At 43.6% G+C, this 25543-nt stretch overlaps 1 protein-coding gene across 1 annotated transcript in view; it reads left to right on the forward strand.

Moving 5' to 3' along the window:
• Positions 1–24678, forward strand: part of LOC143933892 (galanin peptides-like) — a 64945-nt gene extending 40267 nt beyond the window's left edge. The window contains exons 4-6 of the mRNA XM_077457002.1: positions 1683–1772; positions 7055–7129; positions 24489–24678. Of these exons, the coding sequence (XP_077313128.1) occupies positions 1683–1772; positions 7055–7129; positions 24489–24547 (224 nt within the window). The 3' untranslated portion in view covers positions 24548–24678. The remainder of the gene's footprint in view (positions 1–1682; positions 1773–7054; positions 7130–24488) is intronic.
• Positions 24679–25543: the final 865 nt, after the last annotated feature.

Here is a 25543-nt window from a genome sequence, read left to right on the forward strand (position 1 = left end):
AACCCCTCACAATATATATATATATAAAATAGCAGACCCTCCCAATTATTACTGAATTAGAAGGAGCTTATCAAGTTCACTGCAGTTTCTACAGAATAGAATCAGGTATGCATCTGTAATGAAGTTTGTTAAACTCTGTCTAATATATACAGTTGATCTGCAGAGGGTTATATTCCGAAAGTGTGGGTACATCCAAAACTTTTATTCCGGTTCTGATATATGCTGGAGAGTCAATCTGATAATTCTTATATCTTAGGAGTGTGCTGACTAGTTTTTTGAGCCTTAAAGCGGAGTTCCAGGCTTTTTTTTTTTTATTATTAAAAGTCAGCTGCTACAAAGTTTAGCTGCTGACTTTTAATAAACAGATACCTTTTCCATGGTACAGCAATGCGGCTGCACGGAGCCCCACTCCTCTCCCTCTCCTCTCCTTGGCGCATCCATTGGAACCGTGGGCACCGGGCGTGCACTGCGCATGCGCGAGTTGCGCTGCGCTCTCTCAGTGGACAGGCAATCTTCTGGCACTTGTCACATGTTCCAGAAGATTGCAGAGAGGGAGGAACCACCTAGGGGAGAGGAGGAGTCGCCTAGGCGGCCTGTGGGCGGAAGGAGGAAGTGGCACAGGAAAGAAGTCACACCCCCCCCCCAAAAATGTTTTTTTTTTTACAAATGTGGTATGTAAGGGGGGGGGGGGAGGAGTGCTTAAAGCAGACGTTCCACCTTTGGGTGGAAATCCGCTTTAAGTTCCTGGGTTTACAAACCTGTTGCCCAAAATTAGGGAATTCCACTCTTGCTGTTTGATCTGAATGTATTATTCCTCATGAATGCAGAGAATGCAGTATAAAGAGATGTATGCAGAGGTGGTTGGTAACAACCAACATTTCTAGGGGGACACAAAAAGAATTTGTATCTATTACAACTGGGAGATTTAAGACCAACAAAGGCTGAGGTTGACTCAACCCATCATGTTTCATCTGCAACTGAAATATTATCTTGCTTGAAGAAAAGCTGGAAGAAATGAACACCAACTACACTGGTGCGATTTTATGTAGGACGTAGTTGGAAAAAATGGTGTTGTAATGGCTGGATATATTTGAGTGTGCTGTGATTATCTTGCTAGCTATGCTAGGGGAAAACAAAACAAATGGTACCCTCTATGCATAAAGTTGCTATTTATAATCATAACTTAAAACCTTAGATTTTTAAAAAATTAAAAACAACAAACATGTCTATACTTACCTGCTCTGTGCAATGATTTTGCACAGAGCAGCCCCAATCCTCCTTGAATTGGGTCCCCCACTGGCGCTCTTGGCTCCTGCTCTTCACCTGGTGCCCCCACAGAAAGCCGCTTTACTTGGGGGCACCCAGGCGGGCTCACTTCCAAGTCCCAGTGCTGCATGCATTGACACAGACAGCAGGACTCGGCCCCACCCCAGTGTCACAGCTTTTGATTGACAATGGCTCCTGCTGCTATTAATCTGTCCAATGAGGAGAGTGAGAGTGGCTGGAGCCGCTGCGCTCGTGCACATCACTGGATCGGATCTGGGTCAGGTAAGAAAAAGGGGTGTCTTGGGGGAGCTGCAGCCCAGATGGTTTTTCACTTTAATAAATAGAACGCATTAAGGGGAATGAACTTAAAGCTTTACAACCTCTTTAATTATATGGCTGTTATCTTTTTCCAACAGATGCTCATCGGACTTTGCCTGATAAAGTTGGTATACCTGGTAAAAGGGAGATAGTGGAAGATTTGTTCAAGGCTGGTAAAGACATATATGGTAAGTCCATCTATCTATAATCTTCCTTCTCTATCTTTAGAAATCTTTCTTGGGAGAGGCCACCATTGTTAAAGAGGTTGTATAATGTTTTTTTACTTTTACTGACAGGTAAGCCTATAATAAGGCTTATGCCCCGTACACACGAGCGGACTTTTCAACATCCAAAGTCCGACGGACTGAGTCCGTCAGACTATTCGATCGTGTGTGGGCTGCAACGGACTTTAGCTTCGCAAAAGTCTGACGGACTTTAGAAATGAAGCATGCTTCAAATTTTCCCGACGGAACTCCGCCGGACCCGGTCCCCTTCGAAAAATCCGCTCGTGTGTATGCTACTCCGACGGACTAAAACCGACGCTAGGGCAGCTATTGGCTACTGGCTATGAACTTCCTTATTCGAATCCAGTCGTACGTCATCACGTTCGACTCCGTCGGAGTTTGGTGTGATGGTGTGTGTCCAAGTCCGTTCGGTCGAAAAGTCCGCCAGAACTCCGTCGGAACTCCGGCGGAACTCCGGCGGAACTCCGGCGGAAGTCTGCCGGGCATAAGTCCTCTCGTGTGTACGCGGCATTACTTGTAGGTAAAAAAAAATATCTCCTAAACCTTTATGGTTTAGGAGATATTCCCCTTGCAATAAGCCACTGACTGCAGCAGTGCATACGCACAGAGAACGTCAGGTCGGGAGCTCGTTCTAAGGTAAGTATTTCATAATGAGTTAGTATGTAGTGCATACTAGCTCATTGTGCCTTTTCCCTTGCAGGTCTAAAAAAAAAAAAAAAACATGTCAGCGGGGTTACTCCCACTTTAAGGAAGAACTAAAGGCAACACTTAAGCCCCGTACACACGAGAGGACTTATGTCCGACAGACTTCCGAAGGAGTTCCGTCTGAGTTCTGCTGGAATTCCGACGGAGTTCTGACAGACTTTTCGGCTGAGCGGACTTGGCCACACACAATCACACTAAACTCCGACGGATTCGGACGTGATGACGTACGACTGGATTCGAATAAGGAAGTTCATAGCCAGTAGCCAATAGATGCCCTAGCGTCGGTTTTAGTCCGTCGGAATAGCATACACACGAGCGAATTTTTCGAAGGGACCGGGTCCGGCGGAGTTCCTTCGGAAAAATTTGAAGCATGTGCCATATTCTAAAGTCCTTTGGACTTTGGCCAGTCAAAAGTCCGTTGCAGCCTACACACGATCGAATAGTCTGACGGACTCAGTCCGTCGGACTTTGGATGTTGAAAAGTCCGCTCGTGTGTACGGGGCATTAGGGTCACCAGTAGGGTTGAGCAAACGATTCAGCCCGAGCATAAGTTCAGGCCGAACTTTGGTTGTTCGGATGTTCTGCAAACACTGAACAATATGCGGTGTTTGGGGCAAATTCGAAAGCCACTGGAACACTGTTAAAGTCTATGGGACATTAACATGAAAAATCAAAAGTGTTCATTTTAAAGGCTTATATGCATGTTATTTTCATAAAAAGTGTTTGGGGACCAGGTCCTGTCCCAGGGGCCATGTATCAATAAAAAAAAAGTTGTAGAAACCGATGTTTTTTTGGAAGCACTGATTTTAATAATGCTTAAAGTGAAACAATAAAAGTGAAATATTCCTTTAAATTTCATACCTGGGGGGTGCCTATAGTATGCCTGTAAAGTGGCACATTTTTACCGTGTTTAGAACAGTCCCTGCACAAAATTACATTTCTAAAGGAAAAAGGTAATTTAAAACTACTAGCGGCCATGATGAATTGTCAGATAAAAGTCATTGAAAAAAACGGCATTGGATCCCCCCCAGTCCATTACCAGGCCCTTTGGGTCTGGTATGAATATTAAGGGAAACCCCCGAACCAAATTTTTTAAAAGAAATTGCATGAGGATCCCCCCAAATTCTATACCAGGCCCTTCAAGTCTGGTATGGATATTAAGGGGAACTCTGCGCCAATTTTTCTTTTAAAAATGGTGTAGGGGTCCCCCTCAAATTCCATACCCGAAGGGTCTGGTATGGATTTTAAGGGGAACCCTGTGCCAAAATCAAAAAAAAAATGGCGTGGGGTCCCCTCAAAAATCCATACCAGACCTTTATCTGAGCACACAACCTTGCAGGCCGCAGAACAAGAGGGGAGACGAGAGAGCGCCCCCCTCCTGAACTGTACCAGGCCACATGCCCTCAAAGGGTAGCCCCCCAAAGCACCTTGTCCCCATGTTGATGGGGACAAAGGCCTCATCCCCACAATCCTTCATCGGTGGTTGTGGGAGTCTGCGGGGGGGGGCTTATCAGAATATGGAAGCCCCCTTTAACAAGTGGACCCCCAGATCCCAGCCCCCCCTGTTTTAAATGGTAATGGGTACATTGTACCCATACCATTTCACAAAAAAACTGCAAAAAATTTCAAAAACCACATCTTGAGTCCTTTATTCAAAAATGATAAAATAAAAATGTCAGATGAAGTCCATTCATCTTCTTCTCCATGGGAGGCACCTGCCGTATGATGCTTCAGCGCTGATGACAGTTCTTTTATAACTGGAGGCGGATCTTTTTTTATTTATTTTTTCAGTCCGACGGCGTAGCGAGAGAAGAAGATGCATGGACTTTGTGGGACATTTTTATTATTATTATTATTATTATTTTATTTTTTTTAAATAAAGGACTTGTCCCAAGATGTGTCTTGTGGTTTTTTAACATTTTGACACTTTTTTTTTTAAATGGTATGGGTACAATGTGCCGTTATCATTTCAAACATGGGGTGGCGGGATATGGGTGTCCCCTTGTTAAAGGGGGCTTCCAGATTCCAATAAGCCCCCCACCCGCAGACCCCCACAACCACCAGGCAAGGGTTGTGGGGATGAGGTCCTTGTCCGCATCAACATGGGGAAAAGATGCTTTGGGGAGCTACCCTCCCCATGTTGAGGGCATGTGGCCTGGTACGTTCAGGAGGGGGGGCACTCTCTCGTCCCCCCTCTTTTGCTGTGGCCTGCCAGGTTGCATGCTCAGATAAGGGTCTGGTATGGATTTTGAGGGGGGCCCCTATGCCATTTTTAAAATTTTGGCGCAGGGCTCCCCTTAATATCCATACCAGATCTGAAGGGCCTCGTATGGAATTTGGGGAACCCCCATGTAATTTTTTTTTTACATTTTGGTTCAGGGTTCCCCTTAATATTCATACCAGACCCAAAGTGCCTGGTAATGGACTGGGGGGGATCCCATGACATTTTTTTCAATGACTTTTATCTGTATTGCCACGAGTAGTTTTAAATTACTTTTTTCTTTAGAAATGTAATTTTGTGCAGGGGACGTTCTAAACACGGGAAAAATGCGCCACTTTACAGGCATACTATAGACACCCCCTAGGTATGAAAATTAAAGGAATATTTCACTTTTATTGTATCACTTTAAGCATTATTAAAATCACTGCTCCCGAAAAAAAGGTCAATTTTTAGAATTTTTTTTTTGCATTGATACATCTCCCCTGGGGCAGGACCCAGGTCCCCAAACACTTTTTATGACAATAACTTGCATATTAACCCTTAGAATTAGCACTTTTGATTTTTTTACGTTCGTGTCCCATAGACTTTAACGGTGTTCGCGTGTTCGAACACATTTTTTGCCTGTTCGCATGTTCAGCTGCGAACCGAACCAGGGGGTGTTCGGCTCATCCCTAGTCACCAGAACTAGCGTCTCCATTGGAAGCTTTCCCCTCTGAAACTGTTTATGGGGACAACCCAAAACTTAGGATTTCCTTTCACTTTTGATAATGATAAACATGACAAATAGAGAGGATGATTCTAAGAACAAGTACGTAGACAACGTTTTTTCAGACTTTCCCCTGACTTTTCTGATCTGCATACTTGTTCTGGGTCAGTGGTTTTAAAAGTGCATATGCCAGAGAACACAATATTCAGGAAACTAGCATTTTCAGAAGCAGGTGAGAAATGACAATCTCTATATTGCTCTTTGTCTCCCAACTCAACTGTTTTTAGCTAGATCAAATAATCATCCAATGTCTGTACACACGACTGGACTTTTTGACAGCAATTCGATCGTGTGTGGGCTCTATCGGACCTTTGCTTGCCAAAAATCTGGCGGACTTTAGAAATAGAACATGTTTTTAATTTTTCCACCGGAACTCCATCGGACCGAGAAATCCGTTCATGTGTATGCTAGTCCGACGGACAAAAACCGACACTAGGGCAGCTATTGGCTACTGGCTATGAACTTCCTTATTCCAGTCTGGTCGTACGTCATCACATTTGAATCTGCCGGACTTTGGTGTAATTGTGTGTGGCCAAGTCCGTTCATTCGGAAAGTCCATCGGAACTCTGCGAAAGTCTGTCGGAAAGACCGTTGGACCTAGTCCCTCGAAAAGTCCGGTCGGGTGTACCCGGTATAAGAGGCAATTGCAGACAGAAAGCCTCATCATAGGGTAGCAACCCCCCAATAACGAAGCACCAAAAATTGCATCCGCAAAATGCTTCCCCTCATCATCCACATATGGAAACTGTGGCATTTAACATCTTTATTGGAACAATGTGGGGAAGTGGAAAAAAAATCACATTGGCTGAGCTTAAACTCTAATTCACTTTAAAGTGGTTGAAAACCCACACATATACCCAGTGAAGTAAATAGCCTCAGAAAAGTGCAGATCGTGTTAAAAATCTTTCTTCATCTTTCAGCAGTACATAGGGGTGGATGAGGAGTCTGCACTTACACTGTGTGAGAGCTGATTGGAGGAAAGGGACACACCCCCTCCACATAGACAGAGGAATGAAGGGAAATTCAGAGCTGTATTCTGAATAAACAATCTCCCTGCTTATCTCCTCCTAAGCTCCCTCCCTGACAAAAATGTTGAGCACATGTTATCACGTGTCGGAGAACTTATCAGAAGTGACTCATGCTGATAACAGAGGAACGGAGCACTAGAGAGAAACAACCCTTAGGGCTTTGGAGAGACAAGTAAACACTACAGACATATATGCTTAGTTCAAATTTCATGAATGGCTGTTATAGGGATCTAGTGGATCTATATGGTTTGTGCTGCATTCTCACAACATAACACTTTCTTTATCTCCCTACATAAATTCTCGCAGCATCCATTATTAGAGAATTCATGTCAGGAAGCGTCAAATTTGTCAAGCCCACACACAGCAGTTTGCACTTCGCAATATGACTTTGCATTATGTTGTTATATTAGTGAAAAGAATGTTCCTATTTCTTAAGCACTGAATGGTTTAAAAGAAATGTATCCATTTTAAAGCATAAAAGTACATTTTTTTCTGATTTCTACAGGAACACTGCTACATTCATTGGATGAGACTACCATTCAGACTGTCCTTGAATTCCTGGCATATCTACGCCTCAAAGGTAATTTTATACTGAACTGCAGGAAAATGCAGGTTGTGTTGCTAACAGGGCCGGAACAAGAGGTGGGCAACTGGCCGGCTGCCCTGGGCGCAGTGGGGTTTGGGGTATTTTTCTAGAAGGGATTTGGAGGGGGGATTCGTGCTCATAGGGATGATTGAGGGATCTGTGCTAGGAGGAGAAGATTTGGACAGGGGGAATTAATGCTAGGAGAGGGGTTTTGGGGGGGGATTTGTGCTGGGAGAAAGGATTGGGGGGGGTTTATGCTCAGAGGAACAAATTGAGGGGTAGAGGCTTTGTACTAGGAGGAGGGGGGATTTGGGAAGGAAGAGGATTGGAGCTGGGGGATTTGTTCTGGAAGAGGGGGATTTTTTGTTCTTGGCTTGCAAAGGAAATGTATGCTTAGGGGGTAAGTGTAAAGATTAGTTCATGAATTTTTTTGGGAGGAGAGGGCGGGGATCTTTGCTGACACATAATGCTCATACATTTGGGGGGACACCTTTTGGCGTCTTTGCTCTGGGCACTAGATGACCTTTTTCCCACTCTGCCTGCTAAAGCAATAATCGTTTTTTGGCTGCTGCCTACTGAGATTTTTTAAAAGCATCCCCATCATGGAATATTTGGCTACAATGGTATAAGTCATAGGGGCAGCTCTGTTTATAAAGTATGTCAAAGCAGAAAACTATTTTTAAATCCTGCAATGCATGCACATTTCCCCAGGTTTTATCTCTGAAGTATAAGTTTGCCTTTTCAAAAAGATTTAAAAAGTGAATTAACCCCCTCTTGTCTGGCATATTGTAATATGAAGGCTGAGAGTGAACCCTGTTACTCTGGGAGGACATCATGATATCCTCCCAGGATTGTTCCTCGTGTGCAAAACATGGACCATGCTCCAGCATGATCTGTCACCCACTGTGTCCACTGGACACAGCAGATGACAGATCACTGTACCGACCTGCTGCTGGTACCATGTGATCGCTGTAGCCAATCACAGCAGATCACATGACAATTGTACACAGTGAAGGGAGGAGGGATTTGGGTTTCTAGAGCACTGGGCTGACTTTTCATTGGGGTGCAACCTATATGCTAATGATGGTTTGCACTTGAATGGAAGGGGGTCTGCTGTGCTGGGGAAGAGGTTTATGGGAAGGCTGGAGGAGTATTTAAACTGGGTTTGAGGGGGGAGGGTGAACCAGAAGTACATTGGGCAGACAGGTCAGTTAGGGGTCAGACATTAATGGAGGGTGGAATGGGGATAGATGGGGGGTGGGATATGGCAGGTGTCAAGAAATTTCCCATGTTGCAAACAGCCATTGAAAACTATAGTGCAATTTGTACTACTAAAAATAATATGAAAAACACCAGAGCAAAATGTAATAATGCATTAAAGTGTTTATTCACCAATGCCAGAAGTCTGCCAAGCAAAATAGGTGAGTTGGAAGCTGTGGTGCATCAGGAGAGCTATGATGTAATCGGTATTGCTGAAACTTGGCTTCAATCCTCACATGACTGGGCTATTAATATTCCTGGCTATGCACTCTTTCGGAGAGACAGGGTAAAAAGGAAAGGTGGCGGGGTCTGTCTCTATGTGAGAAGTGATCTCAAAGCAAGTGTGAAAGAGGACCTGGTGGATGGAGAGTGTGATGAGTCCGAAGCATTATGGGTGGAACTGCATTTAGATGGGGGTAGTTCAAAGTTAATCGTTGGAGTTTGTTATAGACCACCCAATGTGAATGAGGAGGTGGAGACTCAGCTCCTTGCACAGATGGAAAGGGCTGCAAGGGCTGGGACAGTGATAATAATGGGGGATTTTAACTACCCAGAAATTGACTGGAGTAATGGCACTGCTGGGACAGTTAAAGGGCAAAAAATGATAAACCTATTACAGGACAATTTTATGGTCCAGTTTATTGAGGCCCCAACTAGGAATGAAGCTCTGTTGGACCTGGTAATCTCAAACCATGCAGAGCTTATTACTAATGTCCTGATAAAGGAACACCTGGGTAGCAGTGATCATAACATGATTTCCTTTGATGTTAGCGCTAAACAAGAAATACATACGGGTAAGATAAAAACACTTAACTTCAAGAGAGCTAATTTTCCAAGGATGAGGGCTACTCTCCAGGACTTAGACTGGGAGAGAATATTCACTTCAATGGGCACAGAACAGAAATGGGAATTCTTCAAAAAGACTGTTGGGGACCTCACTGCAAAGTATATTCCCATGGGCAATAAGTTTAAAAGGCTAAAAACAAAACCTATGTGGCTCACGGCCAAAGTTAAAAAAGCTATAAACTGTAAGAGAAGAGCTTTTAAAAAATATAAAAATGAAGGATCACTAGTGTCATTTAAATGTTACAAAGAAATTAACAGTATATGTAAAAAGGAAATCAAGGATGCAAAAATTCAAAACGAACGACAGATTGCAAAAGATAGTAGGACAAACCCCAAAAAATTCTTCAAATATATTAATAGTAAAAAGGTCAAGTCTGAGCATGTAGGCCCTTTACAAAACAATCTAGAGTTGGTGACTGGGGACAAAGAGAAGGCTAATTTATTAAACACTTTCTTCAGCTCTGTGTACACAAAAGAGCATGGGGGAGCTCATGTCCATAATGGGGGTAGTAGTGACACAGCCCCAAATGATCCACAATGGCTCAAAAGGGATATGGTCCAGAAATACTTAGGCAGAATAAAGGTGGATAAAGCACCTGGACCTGATGGCATCCACCCACGCATCCTAAAAGAATTGAGCTCTGTAATTTCAGAGCCATTGTATCTAATTTTTAGGGACTCATTAATGACGGGAATAGTCCCACTGGATTGGCGCAGGGCGAACGTGGTGCCTATATTTAAAAAGGGATCAAAGTCTTTACCAACTAACTATAGACCTGTTAGCTTAACTTCTATAGCTGGGAAGATACTGGAAAGTTTAATAAAAGACCACATCGACGAGTTCTTGCTGAACAATAACACTTTAAGCAACAGACAGCATGGATTCATGAAAGACAGAAGTTGTCAGACAAATCTGATTTCTTTTTATGAGGAGGTAAGTAAAACCTTGGACAGAGGGGTGGCGGTGGACGTGGTATACTTGGATTTTGCAAAAGCATTCGATACAGTTCCGCACACACGGCTCATGTGTAAGGTAAAGTCTACAGGTTTGGAAATATCAGTTTGTAAATGGATAGAAAATTGGCTAGAAGACAGAATTCAAAGAGTCGTGGTTAATGACTCTTACTCTGAATGGTCTAAGGTTATCAGTGGTGTACCCCAAGGTTCAGTGTTGGGACCCTTACTTTTTAACATCTTTATAAATGACATTGGGTCTGGCATCAAAAGTAATATTTCTGTCTTTGCAGATGACACCAAGATATGCAGTGGAATAACGTCTTTACAGGATGTCTCCAATTTACAAGCCGACCTCAATACACTGTCTAATTGGGCGACTATGTGGCAGATGAGGTTTAATGTTGATAAATGTAAAGTTATGCACTTGGGGCCTAAGAATATGCATGCATCATACATGCTAGGGGGAGTACAACTGGGGGAATCCATAGTGGAGAAGGATCTGGGGGTTTTGGTAGACCATAAGCTCAATAACAACATGCAATGCCAAGCTGCTGTTTGCAAAGCGAGCAAAGTCCTTTCTTGTATTAAGAGAGGTATGGACTCCAGAGAAAGAGATATCATTTTGCCCCTGTTCAAATCATTAGTAAGACCTCACCTGGAATATGCCGTTCAGTTTTGGGCACCAGTTCTCAAAAAGGATATCGGGGAACTGGAGAAAGTGCAGAGAAGGGCAACCAAACTGATAAGAGGCATGGAGGAACTCAGCTATGAGGAGAGATTAGAGGAACTAAATTTATTCACTCTTGAGAAGAGGAGATTAAGGGGGGATATGATTAACATGTTCAAATATATTAGGGGTCCATATAGTGAACTTGGTGTTGAGTTGTTCTCTGTACGGTCAACCCAGAGGACACGGGGGCACTCTTTACGTCTAGAGGAAAAGAGATTTCAGCTTCAAGTACGGAAAGGTTTCTTCACAGTTAGAGCAGTGAAAATGTGGAATAGACTCCCACCAGAGGTGGTTCTGGCCAGTTCAGTAGATTGCTTTAAGAAAGGCTTGGATACTTTCCTGATGGTACATAATATAACTAGGTACTAACATAGGTAAAGTTGATCCAGGGAAAATCCGATCGCCTATTGGGGGATCAGGAAGGAATTTTTTTCCCCTGCTGTAGTAAATTGGAGCATGCTCTGCTGGGTTTTTTTTTCGCCTTCCTCTGGATCAATTGTGGGCATAAAATTGGGTATCTGGATTGTACGATTATTTTTTATTTTATTTATTTGTTTTTAAGGTTGAACTGGATGGACTTGTGTCTTTTTTCAACCTGGCTAACTATGTAACTATGTAACTATGTGAAAGGCTTGGATTCATGCCTTCCATTGTGTACTATTGTAATGAGCTCTGTGATTGGTCAAAGTGATTACATGTTACATGCAGGGCCAATCACAGCCCATCTGTACTATGTGATTAGCTCTGTCCAAAAAGAAAACAAAATGAAGAAAAAAGTTGACAAAAAATTATTAATATTTGATTTTTATGTTACATACCGTCACCAGTCGGTGTCCCTGATCACCGCCACTCCAGTTATATTAAGATGCTGTACTGCACTGGTGACACTATCTAGAAAATTTAAAAAAAAAAATATTTTTCTTTTATTTCTTAATTTTCCAAAAAATTGTGACAGAAATGTACAACTTCAAAAAACTCACAATGCCTCTCACTAAATACCCTGGACTGTCCTCCTTCCAAAAAGTGCCTCAAGAAATTAGATAGGTCATCAGTACATACATTAGGATTAATTGATATACTGTATATACCATCGTTTGCGGACTAAACTTTCCTACAGACTAAACAATATACACTGATTTGTTTTTGCTTTTTATATGAAAGAAATATAGCAGTATACATTTTGGCCTGAATTTATAAAGAAAGGTTATTTGCAAAATGTTATAACAGAAACAAAGAAAATCTAAAAATTTTCAGAATTTTAAGTCTTTTTTCAACCTCACCTATTATGTACTTTTTTTTTTTGTTTGTTTTTTTAGCAAAAAGTAAAAAAAAAACCCCAGCAGTGATTAAATATCACTGAAAGGAAGCTCTATTTGTGTGAAAAAAATGATAAAAATGTCATATGGGTAGAGTGTTGCATACGCAATTGTTGTCATGCAAAATGTGACAGCTCTGAAAGCTGAGAATTGTCCCGGGCAGGAAGGGTGTAAAAGTGTCTGGTATTGAAGTGGTTAACACCCTACAGCCTCAACAAATCCTTTAACACCCCTGATGTAGCAGCCCAGGAATTTGAAATACCCTCTCTTCCTTCTGTAGGGCTTCTGGGATGGATGAGAGCGATTTTGGTCAAAGTGGTCATATGCTGGCGCTGAATCGCTCTGGTTCATCCTGGTAGCTCTACAGAAAGAAGATCAGGGATTTCAAATACCCAGACAACTACTAAAACTGCGTAGGCATTGACAGCTCATCACCTACAAAAAGTAATTGAAGCAGGGACCGGCGGGTGGGGAGTGTGTAGGGTGTTTACCTCTTCATTTTTTGGAAAAAGTGAACTAACCCTTAAACACTCTGAAAGTACAGTACCATTGATGTGCCAGGAATGCAGTGTGCTCCTACCTTCAAAGGACATGGTATTAGCATTGTCTACTTCGGTTCTTATGGATTGCAAAGAAAACAGACCCCTCCTTATCTCCTCCCACCTCATTTATAACCTCTCCTTGAGCAAAGACAGAGAGCACAGAAGGTAATTGGCTCACCAGATTTCTGGCAAAACCAGACATTTTGTACTTTTATCAATCAGATATAACAAAGAGTTTATGGAGAAAATAAAAGTACAGTTGTTAGGTGTGAGCAGAATAGGCTTCTCTGAAGAGGAGGGTTTTCAGGAATTGTCTAAAAGCAAACAGAGTAGGAGATAATCGGACAGATTGGGGTAGGGAGTTCCATAGAACGGGAGAGACTCAGGAAGGTGATGAGGGAGCTAGAGAGCAGAAGGTCTTGAGAGGAATGAAGAGAATGAGTAGGTTGTGAATGGCTTTGTAAGTTGCTGTTGATATTTGTTGGGTGCGCAGAAGCCAGTGGAGAGATTGACAGAGAGGAGTAGCATACACTGGTTGGTAAGGTGGATGAGCCTAGCAGCATCATTCATAATGGACTGGGGGGATAGCCTACGTAAAGGTAAGCCAATAAGGACAAAGTTGCAGTAGCTGAGGTGGGAGATAACCAGGGAGTGAACTAGGAGCTTTGAAGTGTCATTGGTTAGAAAGGGGCATATTTTGGAGACGTTGCGCAGGTTGAGGAATCAAGACATGGATAGTGATTGGATGTGGGGCCGAAAGGATAGTTTAGAGTCCAGGATTACACTGAGTGGCAGCTGGTGCTCACTATTTTTTTGGGGTGGTGGCACAACCAACACTACCCCCCCCCCCCATGGGAGACACAAGTGGCGGCGATCACTCCACCCTCTGCGGGAGACACAGGCGGCCGCAATCACCCCCACCTACCCCAACTGGAGCCAAAGGTGAACACCCCCATCTACCCCCCCACGGGATACAGGAGGAGGCACAGAGGCAGGGAAAAGGAAGAGTCGGAGCTGCTCCAGTGAGCACAAAGGCATTCTCCTCCTGGCCGATTGGAAACCAGAGACACTATTGGCCAGGGAGCCCTAAGACTCCCTGGCCAATAGGGGCTTTCTGATTGGCAAGGAGGTGTACGAATCCCGAATATTCATTCACTAGTGTCACACAACTGGGTGCAATCAGAGCACAGTGCTCACCCTTAGTTACATACCGTATATACTCGAGTATAAGCCGAGATTTTCAGCCTCTTTTTTGAGGCTGAAAGTGCCCCCTCGGCTTATACTCGAGTCGCCGCTGTCTGACTGCTCGATCAGCGTATCGAGCAGACAGACGGCGGACATTAATTTTCAAAAGCCGCGCCTCCTTCTCCGCCTCCGCCTGTGATAGGCGGAACACTGAATTTCCCAGCAGTCAGTGTTCCGCCTATCACGGACATCCGCTCATTCTCATACTACGGACGAGTATGAGAGGATGTCTGTGATAGGCGGAACACAGGCTGCTGGGAAATTGAGTGTTCCGCCTATCACAGGCGGAGGCGGAATTTTGAATTGTAGAATGGCCGCCGAGAAGAGCGGCGATCCATCGGCACGGGACGGAGGAGGCACGGCACGGCACGGGACGGAGGAGACACGGGACGGAGGAGGCACGGCACGGGGGAGGCACGGCACGGGACGGAGGAGGCACGGCACGGGACGGAGGAGGCACGGCACGGGACGGAGGAGGCTCGGGACGACGGCGGCTCGGGACGGAGGCTTGGGACACAGGTAGGCTGGACACACACACAAGGCTGCACGGACACACACACACACACACACACACACACACACACACACACACACACACACACACACACACACACACACACACACACACACACAGGGATGGATGGATGGATGGATGGATACACACACACACACACACACACACAGGGATGGATGGATGGATGGATACACACACACACACACACACACACACACAGGGATGGATGGATGGATGGATACACACACAGGGATGGATGGATGGATGGACACACACACAGGGATGGATGGACGGACACACACACAGGGATGGACGGACACACAGGGATGGACAGCCATGTCTCACCCTCGGCTTATACACGAGTCAATAAGTTTTCCAGTTTTTTGGGGGTAAATTGGGGGCCTCGGCTTATACTCGGGTCGGCCTATACTCGAGTATATACGGTAGTTACACAGCAGGTGAGTTTGAAAAAAGACACAAGTCCATCAAGTCCAACCTATGAGTGTGATTATATGTCAGTATTACATTGTATATCCCTGTAAGTTGTGGTCATCTAGATGCTTATCTAATAGTTTTTTTAAACTATCGCTGCTCCCCACTGAGACCACCACCTGTGGAAGGGAATTCCACATCCTTGCTGCTCTTACAGTAAAGAATCCTCGTCGTTTAAGGTTAAACCTCTTTTGTTCTAATTTTAATGAGTTTCCATGAATCTTATTAAACTCCCTTCTGCAAAAAAGTTTTATCCCTATTGTGGGGTCACCAGTAGGGATGAGCTTCGACTTCGAGTCAAACTCATGTTCGACTCCAACATTGCCTGTTTGCCTGTTCTGCGAACAGTGAACAATTTGGGCTGTTTGCGGCAAATTCGAAAAGCCGGAACACCCTGTACAAGTCTATGGGAGAAATCTAAAGTGCTAATTTTAAAGGCTAATATGCAAGTTATTGTCCTAAAAAGTGTTTGGGGACCTGGGTCCTGCCCCAGGGGACATGGATCAATGCAAAAAAAAGTTTAAAAAATGTCAGTTTTTTCAGGAGCAGTGATTTTAATAATGATTAAGTGAAACAATAAAAGTGTAATATTCCTTTAAATTTCATACCTGGGGGGTGTCTATAGTATGCCCGTGAAGGGGTGCATGTTTCCCGTGCTTAGAACTGTCCCTGCACAAAGTGTAATTTCGCAAGGAAAAAAAGTCTTTTAATCACTCAGTGAGTGTTCTCTGTATTACAGAGCCGACAATTCATTCATTGATTTAAAAAAAAAGCGCGGGGTTCCCCTAAATTCAATTACCAAGCCCTTCAGGTCTGGTATGGATATTAAGGGGAACCCTGCGTCAAATGAAAAAAAAAATTGATGTGGGGGTCCCCCTAAAAATCCATACCAGACCCTTTATCTGAGCACGCAACCTGGCAGGCTGCAGGAAAAGAGGGTGGACGAGAGAGCGCACCCCCCCTCCTGAACTGTACCAGGCCACATGCCCTCAACATTGGGAGGATGCTTTGGGGGTCTGTGACCCCTCAAAGCACCATGTCCCCATGTTGATGGGGACAAGGGCCTCATCCCCACAACCCTGGCTGGTGGTTGTGGGGGTCTGCGGGCGTGGGGCTTATCAGAATCTGGAAGCCCCCTTTAACAAAGGGACCCCCAGATCCCACCTAATGACGTTCCCTAATGACGTATGGGTGACCCCGCCCCTCTGATGTAACGGAAACCTGCGTTACATCAGATGGGGGCGGGGTCACCCATACATCATTAGGGAACCCCTGGCTTCCCTCACCAGCGTCAAAGGGGGCGGGGTCAGGTGACGGGTGGCCCTGCCCTCCTAATATAAGAAACGTCAGCGATGGGATCCCCGCAGTGTCTCCTCAGTGGAGACAGAAGACGGATGCATGGACTGCGCTGGACTGAAAATCACCCGTCGCTGGATCAGATCAGCCATCGCTGGACCCTGAAGAGATGATCATCCACCGGTGGATAGCAAGAGTGGATTAGCACCGCTGGAATGTTTTTTTTATTTTTAATAAAGGAATTTTTCAAAAGTGTGTTTGTCTTATTTAACCATTTTTTACACTTTCTTTGTGAAATGGTAGGGACACTTTTGGATCCCCTTACCATTTCAAACGGGGCGTGGGATCTGGGGTCCCCTTGTTAAAGGGGGCTTCCAAATTCTGATAAGCCCCCCGCCCGCAGACCCCCACAACCACCGGCCAGGGTTGTGGGGATGAGACACTCAAAGCATCCTTCCAATGTTGAGGGCATGTGGCCTGGTACGGTTCAGTAGGGGGGGGGGCGCTCTCTCGTCTCCCCCTCTTTTCCTGCAGCCTGCCAGGTTGCGTGCTCGGATAAAGGGTCTGGTATGGATATTTAGGGGGACCCCCACGTCAACTTTTTTTTAAATTTTATGCAGGGTTCCCCTTAATATCCATACCAGACCTGAAGGGTGAAGTAATGATTGAACTTGTGGAAATGGAATGTTAAGTGGAGAAGGTATCTGTACAGCGGAGATCTCCTCACGAATTGTATTAATCTTATGTTTGAAGTGATTGGTGATGTCTTGTGCAGTGAGTGAGTTAGTGTGTGGAGGCAGTGGATGAGGAAGAGAGTTGAAAGTAGAGAAGAGTTGACAGGGACAGGATGATAAATTGTTAATGAGAGTGATAAAAGAAAAAAGTCCATCACGTCCAACCTGTGTGTGAGCACTTTTATGTCAATATTACATTGTGTATCTTTGCATGTCATGGTAGTTTAGGTGCCTAATAGTTTTTTGAAATCATTTATGCTCCCCGCTAAAACCACTGCTTGTGGATGAGAATTCCACATTCTTATGCTTCTTATCGTAAAGAACCCTCTACGCAGTTTCCGGTTAAATCGCTTTTCTTCTAATTTAATGAATGGCTGAGAGTCTTTTTAAATGCCCTTTCGCTGAAAAGTTTTATCCCTATTGTGGGGTCACCAGTACAGGAATTTGTACATTGAAATCATATCTCCTTTCAAGTGTCTCTTCTCCAGAGAGAATAAGTTCAGTGCTCGCAACCTTTCCTCATAACTAATATCCTCCAGACACTTTATTAGCTTTGTTGCTCTTCTCTGTACTCTCTCCATTTCCAGCACATCTTTCCTGAGGACTGGAGCCCAGAATTGGACAGTATACTCCAGGTGTGGCTGGACCAGAGTCTTGTAGAGTGGGAGAATTATCGTTTTATCTCTGGAGTTAATTCCCTTTTTAATGCATGGCAATATTCTATTGGCTTTGCTTGCAGCAGCTTGGTATTGCATGCCTTTGCTGAGCCTGTTATCTCCTTGGACCCCAGGTCCTTTTCCATCCTAGATTTCCCCAGAGGTTCTCCCTCTAGTGAGTAGATTGCATTCATGTTTTTGCCACCTAAATGCATTATTTTACATTTTTCTACATTAAACCTCATTTGCCATGTAGTTGCCCACCCCATTAATTTGTTTGGATCTTCTTGCAAGGTTTCCATATCCTGCAGAGAAGCTATTGCCCTGCTTAGCTTAGTATTGTTCGCAAATACTGAGATTAAGCCGTTTATCCCATCCTCCAGATCTTTTATGAATAAATTAAATAGGAGTGGTCCCAGGACAGAACCTTGGGGGACCCCACTTTCTGCACCAAAACATTCCAAGTACTCTCCATTCATCACTACCCTCTGAACTCACCCTTGTAGATAGTTTTCAATCCAGGTACTCACCCTTTGGTCCATGCCGACAGACCTCAGTTTGTACAGTAAACGTTTGTGCGGAACTGTATCAAATACCTTTGCAAAATCCAGATACACTACGTCTACGGACCTTCCTTCATCTAGATGGCAGCTCACTTCCTCATAGAAGGTTAATAGATTTGTTTGGCAAACACGATGTTTCATGAATCCAAGCTGATTACTGCTAATGATACCATTTTCATTACTAAAATCTTGTATATAGTCACTTATCATCCTTTCATCTAAGAGCTTGCATACTATTAATGTTAGGCTAACTGGTCTGTAGTTCCCAGAGATATATCTTGGTCCTATTTTAAAGATTGGTGCTACATTGGCTTTTCTCCAATCAGCTGGTGCCATACCAGTCAGTAGACTGTTCGTAAAAATTAGGAACAGCGGTCAGGCAATTACTTGACTGAGTTCCTTAAGGACCCTAGGGTGCAAGCCATCTGGTCCCGCTGACTTATTTATGTTGTTTTTCAAGTCTGCTTCTAATTTTATCCTCTATTAACCATGAGGGTGTTTACCATGTCGTGTCATGAGGATAAACCTTGCAGTTTTGGTTACTGAAGCCCCCCGTTTCCCTCATGACTAAGGCCGCGTACACACGGGCGGACTGTCCGCCCAACTAGGTTCGTCAAACAGTTTGACAAACAGTCCGTTCAAAATTAGCATGAACGGACTTGACCACACACGACGAACGAACAGTCCGCTGAAAACTTGCGCGATGACGTGAACGGCACGTACGACGGGACGAGAAATTCGGCGTCCGATACACTGCAATGCAACCTTCGCCGTGTAAATTCTTTCTGAGCATGTGCGAGACTTAGTTTGCCGAACAAGCCTACACACGAGCGGACTGTCCGCTCAAACCAAGTTTCAGCGGACAGTCTTACGGAGATTCCAAAAAACTTTGTTCGTCAGACTGTCCGCTGAAACTGTCCGCTGAAGCCCACACACGAGCGGACTGTCCGCTGAAACACTGTTCAGCGGACAAAGTTGGACGAACAGTCCGCCCGTGTGTACGCGGCCTAATACATTCAAAACCGTTGCCATCTCACCATCCTTTGTGGGGCCAATATGATCTGTTCTCTCTCTTTTGCTATTTATGTACTTAAAGAATTTCTAGAGATTTTTTTTTACTCTCCTCCGCTATGTGCCTTTCGTGTTCCATCTTAGCTGCACCGATTACACCCTTACATTTCTTATTGCATTCTTTGTACAGTTGAAAAGCTGAGGACCCCACAGCCTTGTATATTTTAATGCCTTCTCCTTTGCTTTTCTATGAATTTTTACATTGGTGTTAAGCCACCCAGGGCTTTTTTTTAGCTCTTTTAAATGTATTACCCTTTGGGATGCACTAGCTAATACCCTTATTTAATATGCTCCTAAAGCACACAAATTTTTCCTCTGTGTTCTTTGTGCCTAAGATTTTATCCCATTTAGTATCTTGTAGGAAGGAGCGTCGTTTCTGGAAGTTGGCTCTTTTGAAATTCAGTGTCTTTGTATTCCCCTTATGCTTCTGATTTGTGTGATTTATGCTGAAACAAATTGGCTTGTGTTTGCTTTTTCCCAAGTTGCCCTGTATTTCTACATCCACGATCAAGTCTGTATTGTTAGTAATCAGTAGATGTCAGAAACCTTGAATCAGACTGAGACAGAAGTACAGTTAAATCACATTTGTTTAAAAAAAGGTAAACAGAGTAAACGTAGTCAAAACATAGCCAGAGTTCAGGAATCGTAATGGGTAGTCAGACAAGCCAAAACATCAGGGAGCCAGAGATCAACATAGTAGAACAGCAAGCAGGATCTGGAGCCAGAAGTAATGTCAGCCAAGCAAGTCTTTAACAGAATCACAGAGTGTCCCTAGAGATGTGACCAAGGTGAAGGCAGAGAAGATCTGGACTAGACGGCTTAAGTAACCAGGACTGACGAGCAGGATATCATCAACAGGTGAGTCACTGTGAAGAGATAGGAGCTGGCAATTAACAAATTGTGAATTGTATTTGTATACATATAACCAACAGTACAATATAAAAGTCCATCCGGACATAAAGAATACAAATGTATCCCTCTTGATGGTTTCTACACCCCCAACATTGGGGTCACATCTACCTGGGAAGCTACTCCAGAGAAGATATTAGTGTCGGCCATCAGACTCAACATGTTGCCTGCTTCTTCAGGATTAAATAGAGGTTATAGGACACCCGGAGGTCAGGCACAGCCAGCCGAAAGTCACATGGGGGCATAAAGGCTGGAATCCCTGGGTGAGCATGGGAGCAAACACAACTGAGCCACTGAGGTTTCAGCGTGATATTACTTGAAACCAAGGGTTTGTTCTATTTTTAAGGTGGTGGGATAGATAGAACATGGCTGAACACCAAGGAATTAAAATAAATAATTCAGTACCCAGAAGGGTAATTCTCAATTTAGGTTCAGTTTATATATTGTAAATGTTTGCTTGGCAGTATAGCATATCCAGAGGTCTGTATGGCAAATACGTTGCCTAGCTGTGCATAAGGGGGTCGATCCATGTGCATCCACCGCCATACGGCAGTGAATTAACAGAGATTAATTAAAGCTACATGTCGAGTCTGGCGGCCTACACTAAAATATCTTTAGTAGCTTCCCAGGTAGATCTGACCCAATGTTGGGGGTTGTAGAAACCGTCAAGAGGGAATCCTGCTGCTCCACTTCATCCATTTTCTTTTCACAATTGAAGAAGATGGTAGAAATAAATATAGCTTCTACATGGAAGGAATGCAAAAATACATCCAATTCCTTTGATAGCAACTTTTGGCAAGGGTACTTTATTGAGTAAAATTTTCCTGCCTCTCTCACTGGTGTGCTGCAAATCTGGTGCATGGAAGGAAACTACAAGCAACCAGTACCATAGAAATAGTTGCCTTTAAAGGATTTGGTCATATCATATTATGAATTCTGATATGTGTAGCCATTTGGCCCTATGACAATACTGAGTCATCCACAATAAAAAAAAAAAAATGTTTTAATCAAAACTTTTTTTATTGGCAAGAATAATGGGTAACTGAATTACAATAAGGGGATAAATATATTTCCAGACAGTTGAATTATACACAAAATCAAACACGTATGTACATATGATGCAGCTACCTAGTATTAGGCACATATAACCTTGTTTTTCATAGAACTTAGAACAAACAACACAAACAAAAAAAACCTTTAAAATAATAGAAAAATAAAATAAACTAAAATTGAATATTATAAGGAATAGTCACCTTCCTCCAGGCTTGTCTATAGACCTTTTTAAAACATGAGTTACCATCTGCACTATAGGAGAGGCCTCAAGCTCAGGAGGAAATCCTATCAACAACATTAGAGTCTATAACAGTAGCAGTCTATCCATTATTAGCTGGGGGGGAGCAAGGTTGGGGTGTAACTGGAAGGGCATGGAGAGGGAGTTATTAACTCGGACCCTGGCACGAGGTTCAGATTAGAGTACTTTCACCCAGTTGATAAAAGCATTCCCCAGGCCAAAGCCAGCCAGGATTTCCCAGAGATAGGACCATTCAACACTGTCAAAAGCCTTGGCAGCATCCAAGGACAGAATGGCCCTACTGGAGCAGCTTGACATCAATATTAAGCAACGATATATGGCGGTCTGTCTATCCTTGCCTGGCTTGGGAAGGACCACTATAATGGCCTCCTTCATCAAGTCAAGTAGATGACCTGTTTTAGCAGATCAACCCATACCTGGTGTATACCACAACAGGCAGCCCATCTGATCCAGGAGATTTGTGGTTTGGTGCATCTGCCAATGCCTCAGTCAGCTCTTCTATTGTGATCGGGGAATCTAGTGCTTCTTTTTAGCTGGAGAGACCTGGAGAAAGGTACAGTCCCCTAAAAACAGAACCAAATCAGAGGGGGGGTATTGTTAGTTTTAGAGGTGTATAAGTCTGCATAGAATTGCTGAAATGTACCAAAATGTCAGTAGTAGAAGTGCTAACCTCACCATTAAGTTTCTTAATCTCAGTAATGGAGGTGGATTACTGCTGCACCTTAGCGACTATAGCCATTAGCCAATAAGTGATCTGTAGTCTCTCCTTCCTCAAAATAGTTCTGTTGAAGGAAATATCTATTTTTTTCAGCTGTTGACAATACCACCCTGTTATATAATGTTTGGGTCTCAGTCCAGCTATTTTGGTAGGCTGGAGTAGGATTCGCTACCAGAACTATCTCTTTACATTGTAAGTCAAGGCGGACCGTGTCCTCCCATTCTCTAGTTGTTTCTTTATACCAGATATCTCCCATATCTCCCATATGAGGAGACCCCATAAGAATACTTTTATAGCATCCCATACTACTGCACTATTAGCAGACATGTGGTTTCATTTTAGACCAACCAAGGTTTTACCCATTTCAGACACATTTGTAGAAAAAAATGAAAATAAAAATAAAAGTAAAACTGTTGAAAGAAAAATTGTTAAAGAACAAAAGGAGAACCAAAACCATAGTTCTGGGTCAACAGAACCCAAGTAATCATAGGATGCCCCTCAACATGAGGGGGGATTAGTCCGCTCAGGACCAGGTTGCTGGGGGGGCAATAACGTAGCTCGATAGGTAAATAGACCAGGTAACTAGTCTCAAACTTGATCACTTAATATATGTCCCAGACCGTAGTAGATTAGCCGTGTAGTATGGAGTGGGACCAATAGATCGTAAGATCAAACAGATGTAACCTTTCCCACCGCACAGCACATATCATGTGCTTTGCACTGATGAAAAGAATTCTATTTGTTTTCAACCTTCAGGCTGCCGCCACTCCAGATTATGTTCCTCCCTGTCCAGCCAGTGCATGGCAGAAGTAGGATTGTAAAAAAAGTGAGCTGATCCATTGGCAAGTACCTTCAATTTTGCTGGGTATAACATAAAATATTGAACATTCACTGCCCGTAGTCTTTTCTCGATATCCAGGAATTTCACCCTTTGCCTTTGTACTTCTGCCGCAAAATCAGGGAACAGCGAGATTTTTGTATTATCCACTTTGAGAGAAGGTGTAACCCTGGCTTTAGACAGTATGGTGTCCCTATCTCTGTAATTGAGCAGGCGGAACAGGAAGGGTCTCAGGGGTGCACCCTGTGGTGGCAGGCACCTTTGCCAAACGTGTCAGCTAACTATGCTTCGATGAACGCCACAGGATTCTTGCCTTCTGCTTTTTCGGGAGGCCTACCATGCCTATGTTATTTCTGTGGAGGCAGTTCTCCATGTCCTCCAACTAGATGCGTAGTATATGTGAGTATATTTACCATCACTCTGTAATGGCTGCAATTCATCCTCCAGTGTGCTAATACACCCTTCTACTGCAGAGGTGCATTCATGCAACTTTTGCATATCCTGCCACACAAATGATATTTACATTTTCATGCTTTTCACCTCCCCTGCTAGGTTAGTAATAGAGGAGTTTCAGACAGTGACCGCAGCCAGTATATCTCTGAGTGTTGGCTCAGGATCAGTATTGTCATTATTGCTCTGTTTGCTGGGTGCCGTCATATTGGATAGTTGTGTGGGGCTGTGGGACACAGGGGACAGAACAGTTGGATGAGCCAGGAACAGAGGAGTGTCATCCAGATCCCTGTTATCCTCCCCCGGATCATGTCTGCTAGGCCCTGGGGTCGATGGAGTGTCTTTCCCACATTTAGAGAAGAGGCACTGGGCCGCTTCCTTAGCAGTGCAGGGTGGGAGACCGCCATCTTGGTATGGCAGGATTCGGGAGCCCTGTCCATGTCTAGACATTATGGGGCACAAAAATAATACTGGCTTTTGTTCAGTAGATTCCGCAGAGTTCAGCGGTGTCGGTCCCGAGGCTGTAGGTTGCAGGATGGCAGTGCTATGGCTGGGAATCTGCAGGATATTCGGCGGAGCAAATGGCTGCATGTCCTCTTACATGCCTCGCTCGGCCACGCCCCCAAAAATAACGATAGGTAACATTTCATTTACATTATTGCTACACTGGGCTAAGTGTTAGGAAGCAGGGGGTAGCTGTGGAGTGTTTCCGCAGGTGGTTCAAGTGAATAGAAACACTTCTGAGTGTAGCATAAACTTATTCTATCTTACAACAGCTCTGAGTTATAAAAAGTAGCAAATCAAATTTTACTAGCTTCTTTTCTCTCTGCCTGACAAACAGATTGACAATGAATGACTAATGAATGTTTTTTGCAGAATGTCTAATAAACTCTCCTTGTTTCAGAAACGGGCGCACTGGATCATATGGCTCTGCTCGTCTCGGAAGAGTCAACACAAACTTGAACATCCCAGGAGCTTGGCCTGTGCACAGAAAACAATTATATTTCCTCTGTCCTTCATTATTATCAGTCCAATATTTGAAACAATGACAAAATAAAGTAAAATTCAAGCTGGTTTATAAGCTTTTAAAAATATCTATTGATTAGCTTTCTCTTACTTAGTGGCAACTGAAAATAAATCTGTCACATTTGAAGAATGATCAGTGTTTTTAGATCAGATTAAACACTGTTGAAGTAACCTTTAATTTTCGACTGTATGCTACAGCAATATATAATCTATTTTTTTGTAGTCCTCTGTTTCAAAGTACATCTTTCCTATGAGAAATATAAGAGCTACCATTGCCGCTGTTTTGTCAGATTAGGCGACCTATCAGAATTTGTAACAGAAGTGACATTCCGTCGCCGCCATCTGTCCCCAAAATATGAAGTACAGTACCTTGAAAAAGTATTCATACCCCTTGAAATTTTCCACATTATGTCCTGTTACAACCAAAAACATAAATGTATTTTATTGAGATGGAGAATGACAAATGGTGGCTTGCATTTATATTCAGCCCCCCTGAGCCAATACTTGTGGAACCATCTTTCACAGCTATTACAGCTGCAAGTCTTTTTGGGTATGTCGCCACCAGCTTTGCACATCTAGACAAGTGACATTTTTGCCTATTAATTTTTGCAAAATAGCTTAAGCTCTGTCACATTGGATGGAGAGTATCGGTAAACAGCAATTTTTAAGTCTTGCCACAGATTCTCAATTGGATTTATATCTGGACTTTGAATGGGCCATTCTAACACATGAATATGCTTTGATCTAAACCATTCCATTGTAGCTCTGGCTGTATGTTTAGGGTCATTATCCTGCTGGAAGGTGAATCTCCGCCCCAGTCTTAAACCTTTTGCAGACTCTAATGCCACGTACACATGTCTGTTTTTTCCGTGAGAATAAACTCTGATGGTTTTTCCGAAGGAGTTCCGACTGAGTTCTGCTGAAACGGTCTTG

The sequence above is a fragment of the Lithobates pipiens genome, unplaced genomic scaffold (assembly GCF_037356315.1).
Source record: "Lithobates pipiens isolate NorthernLeopardFrog02 unplaced genomic scaffold, aLitPip1_a1.2 Scaffold_27, whole genome shotgun sequence".
Taxonomy (NCBI): Eukaryota; Metazoa; Chordata; class Amphibia; order Anura; family Ranidae; genus Lithobates; species Lithobates pipiens.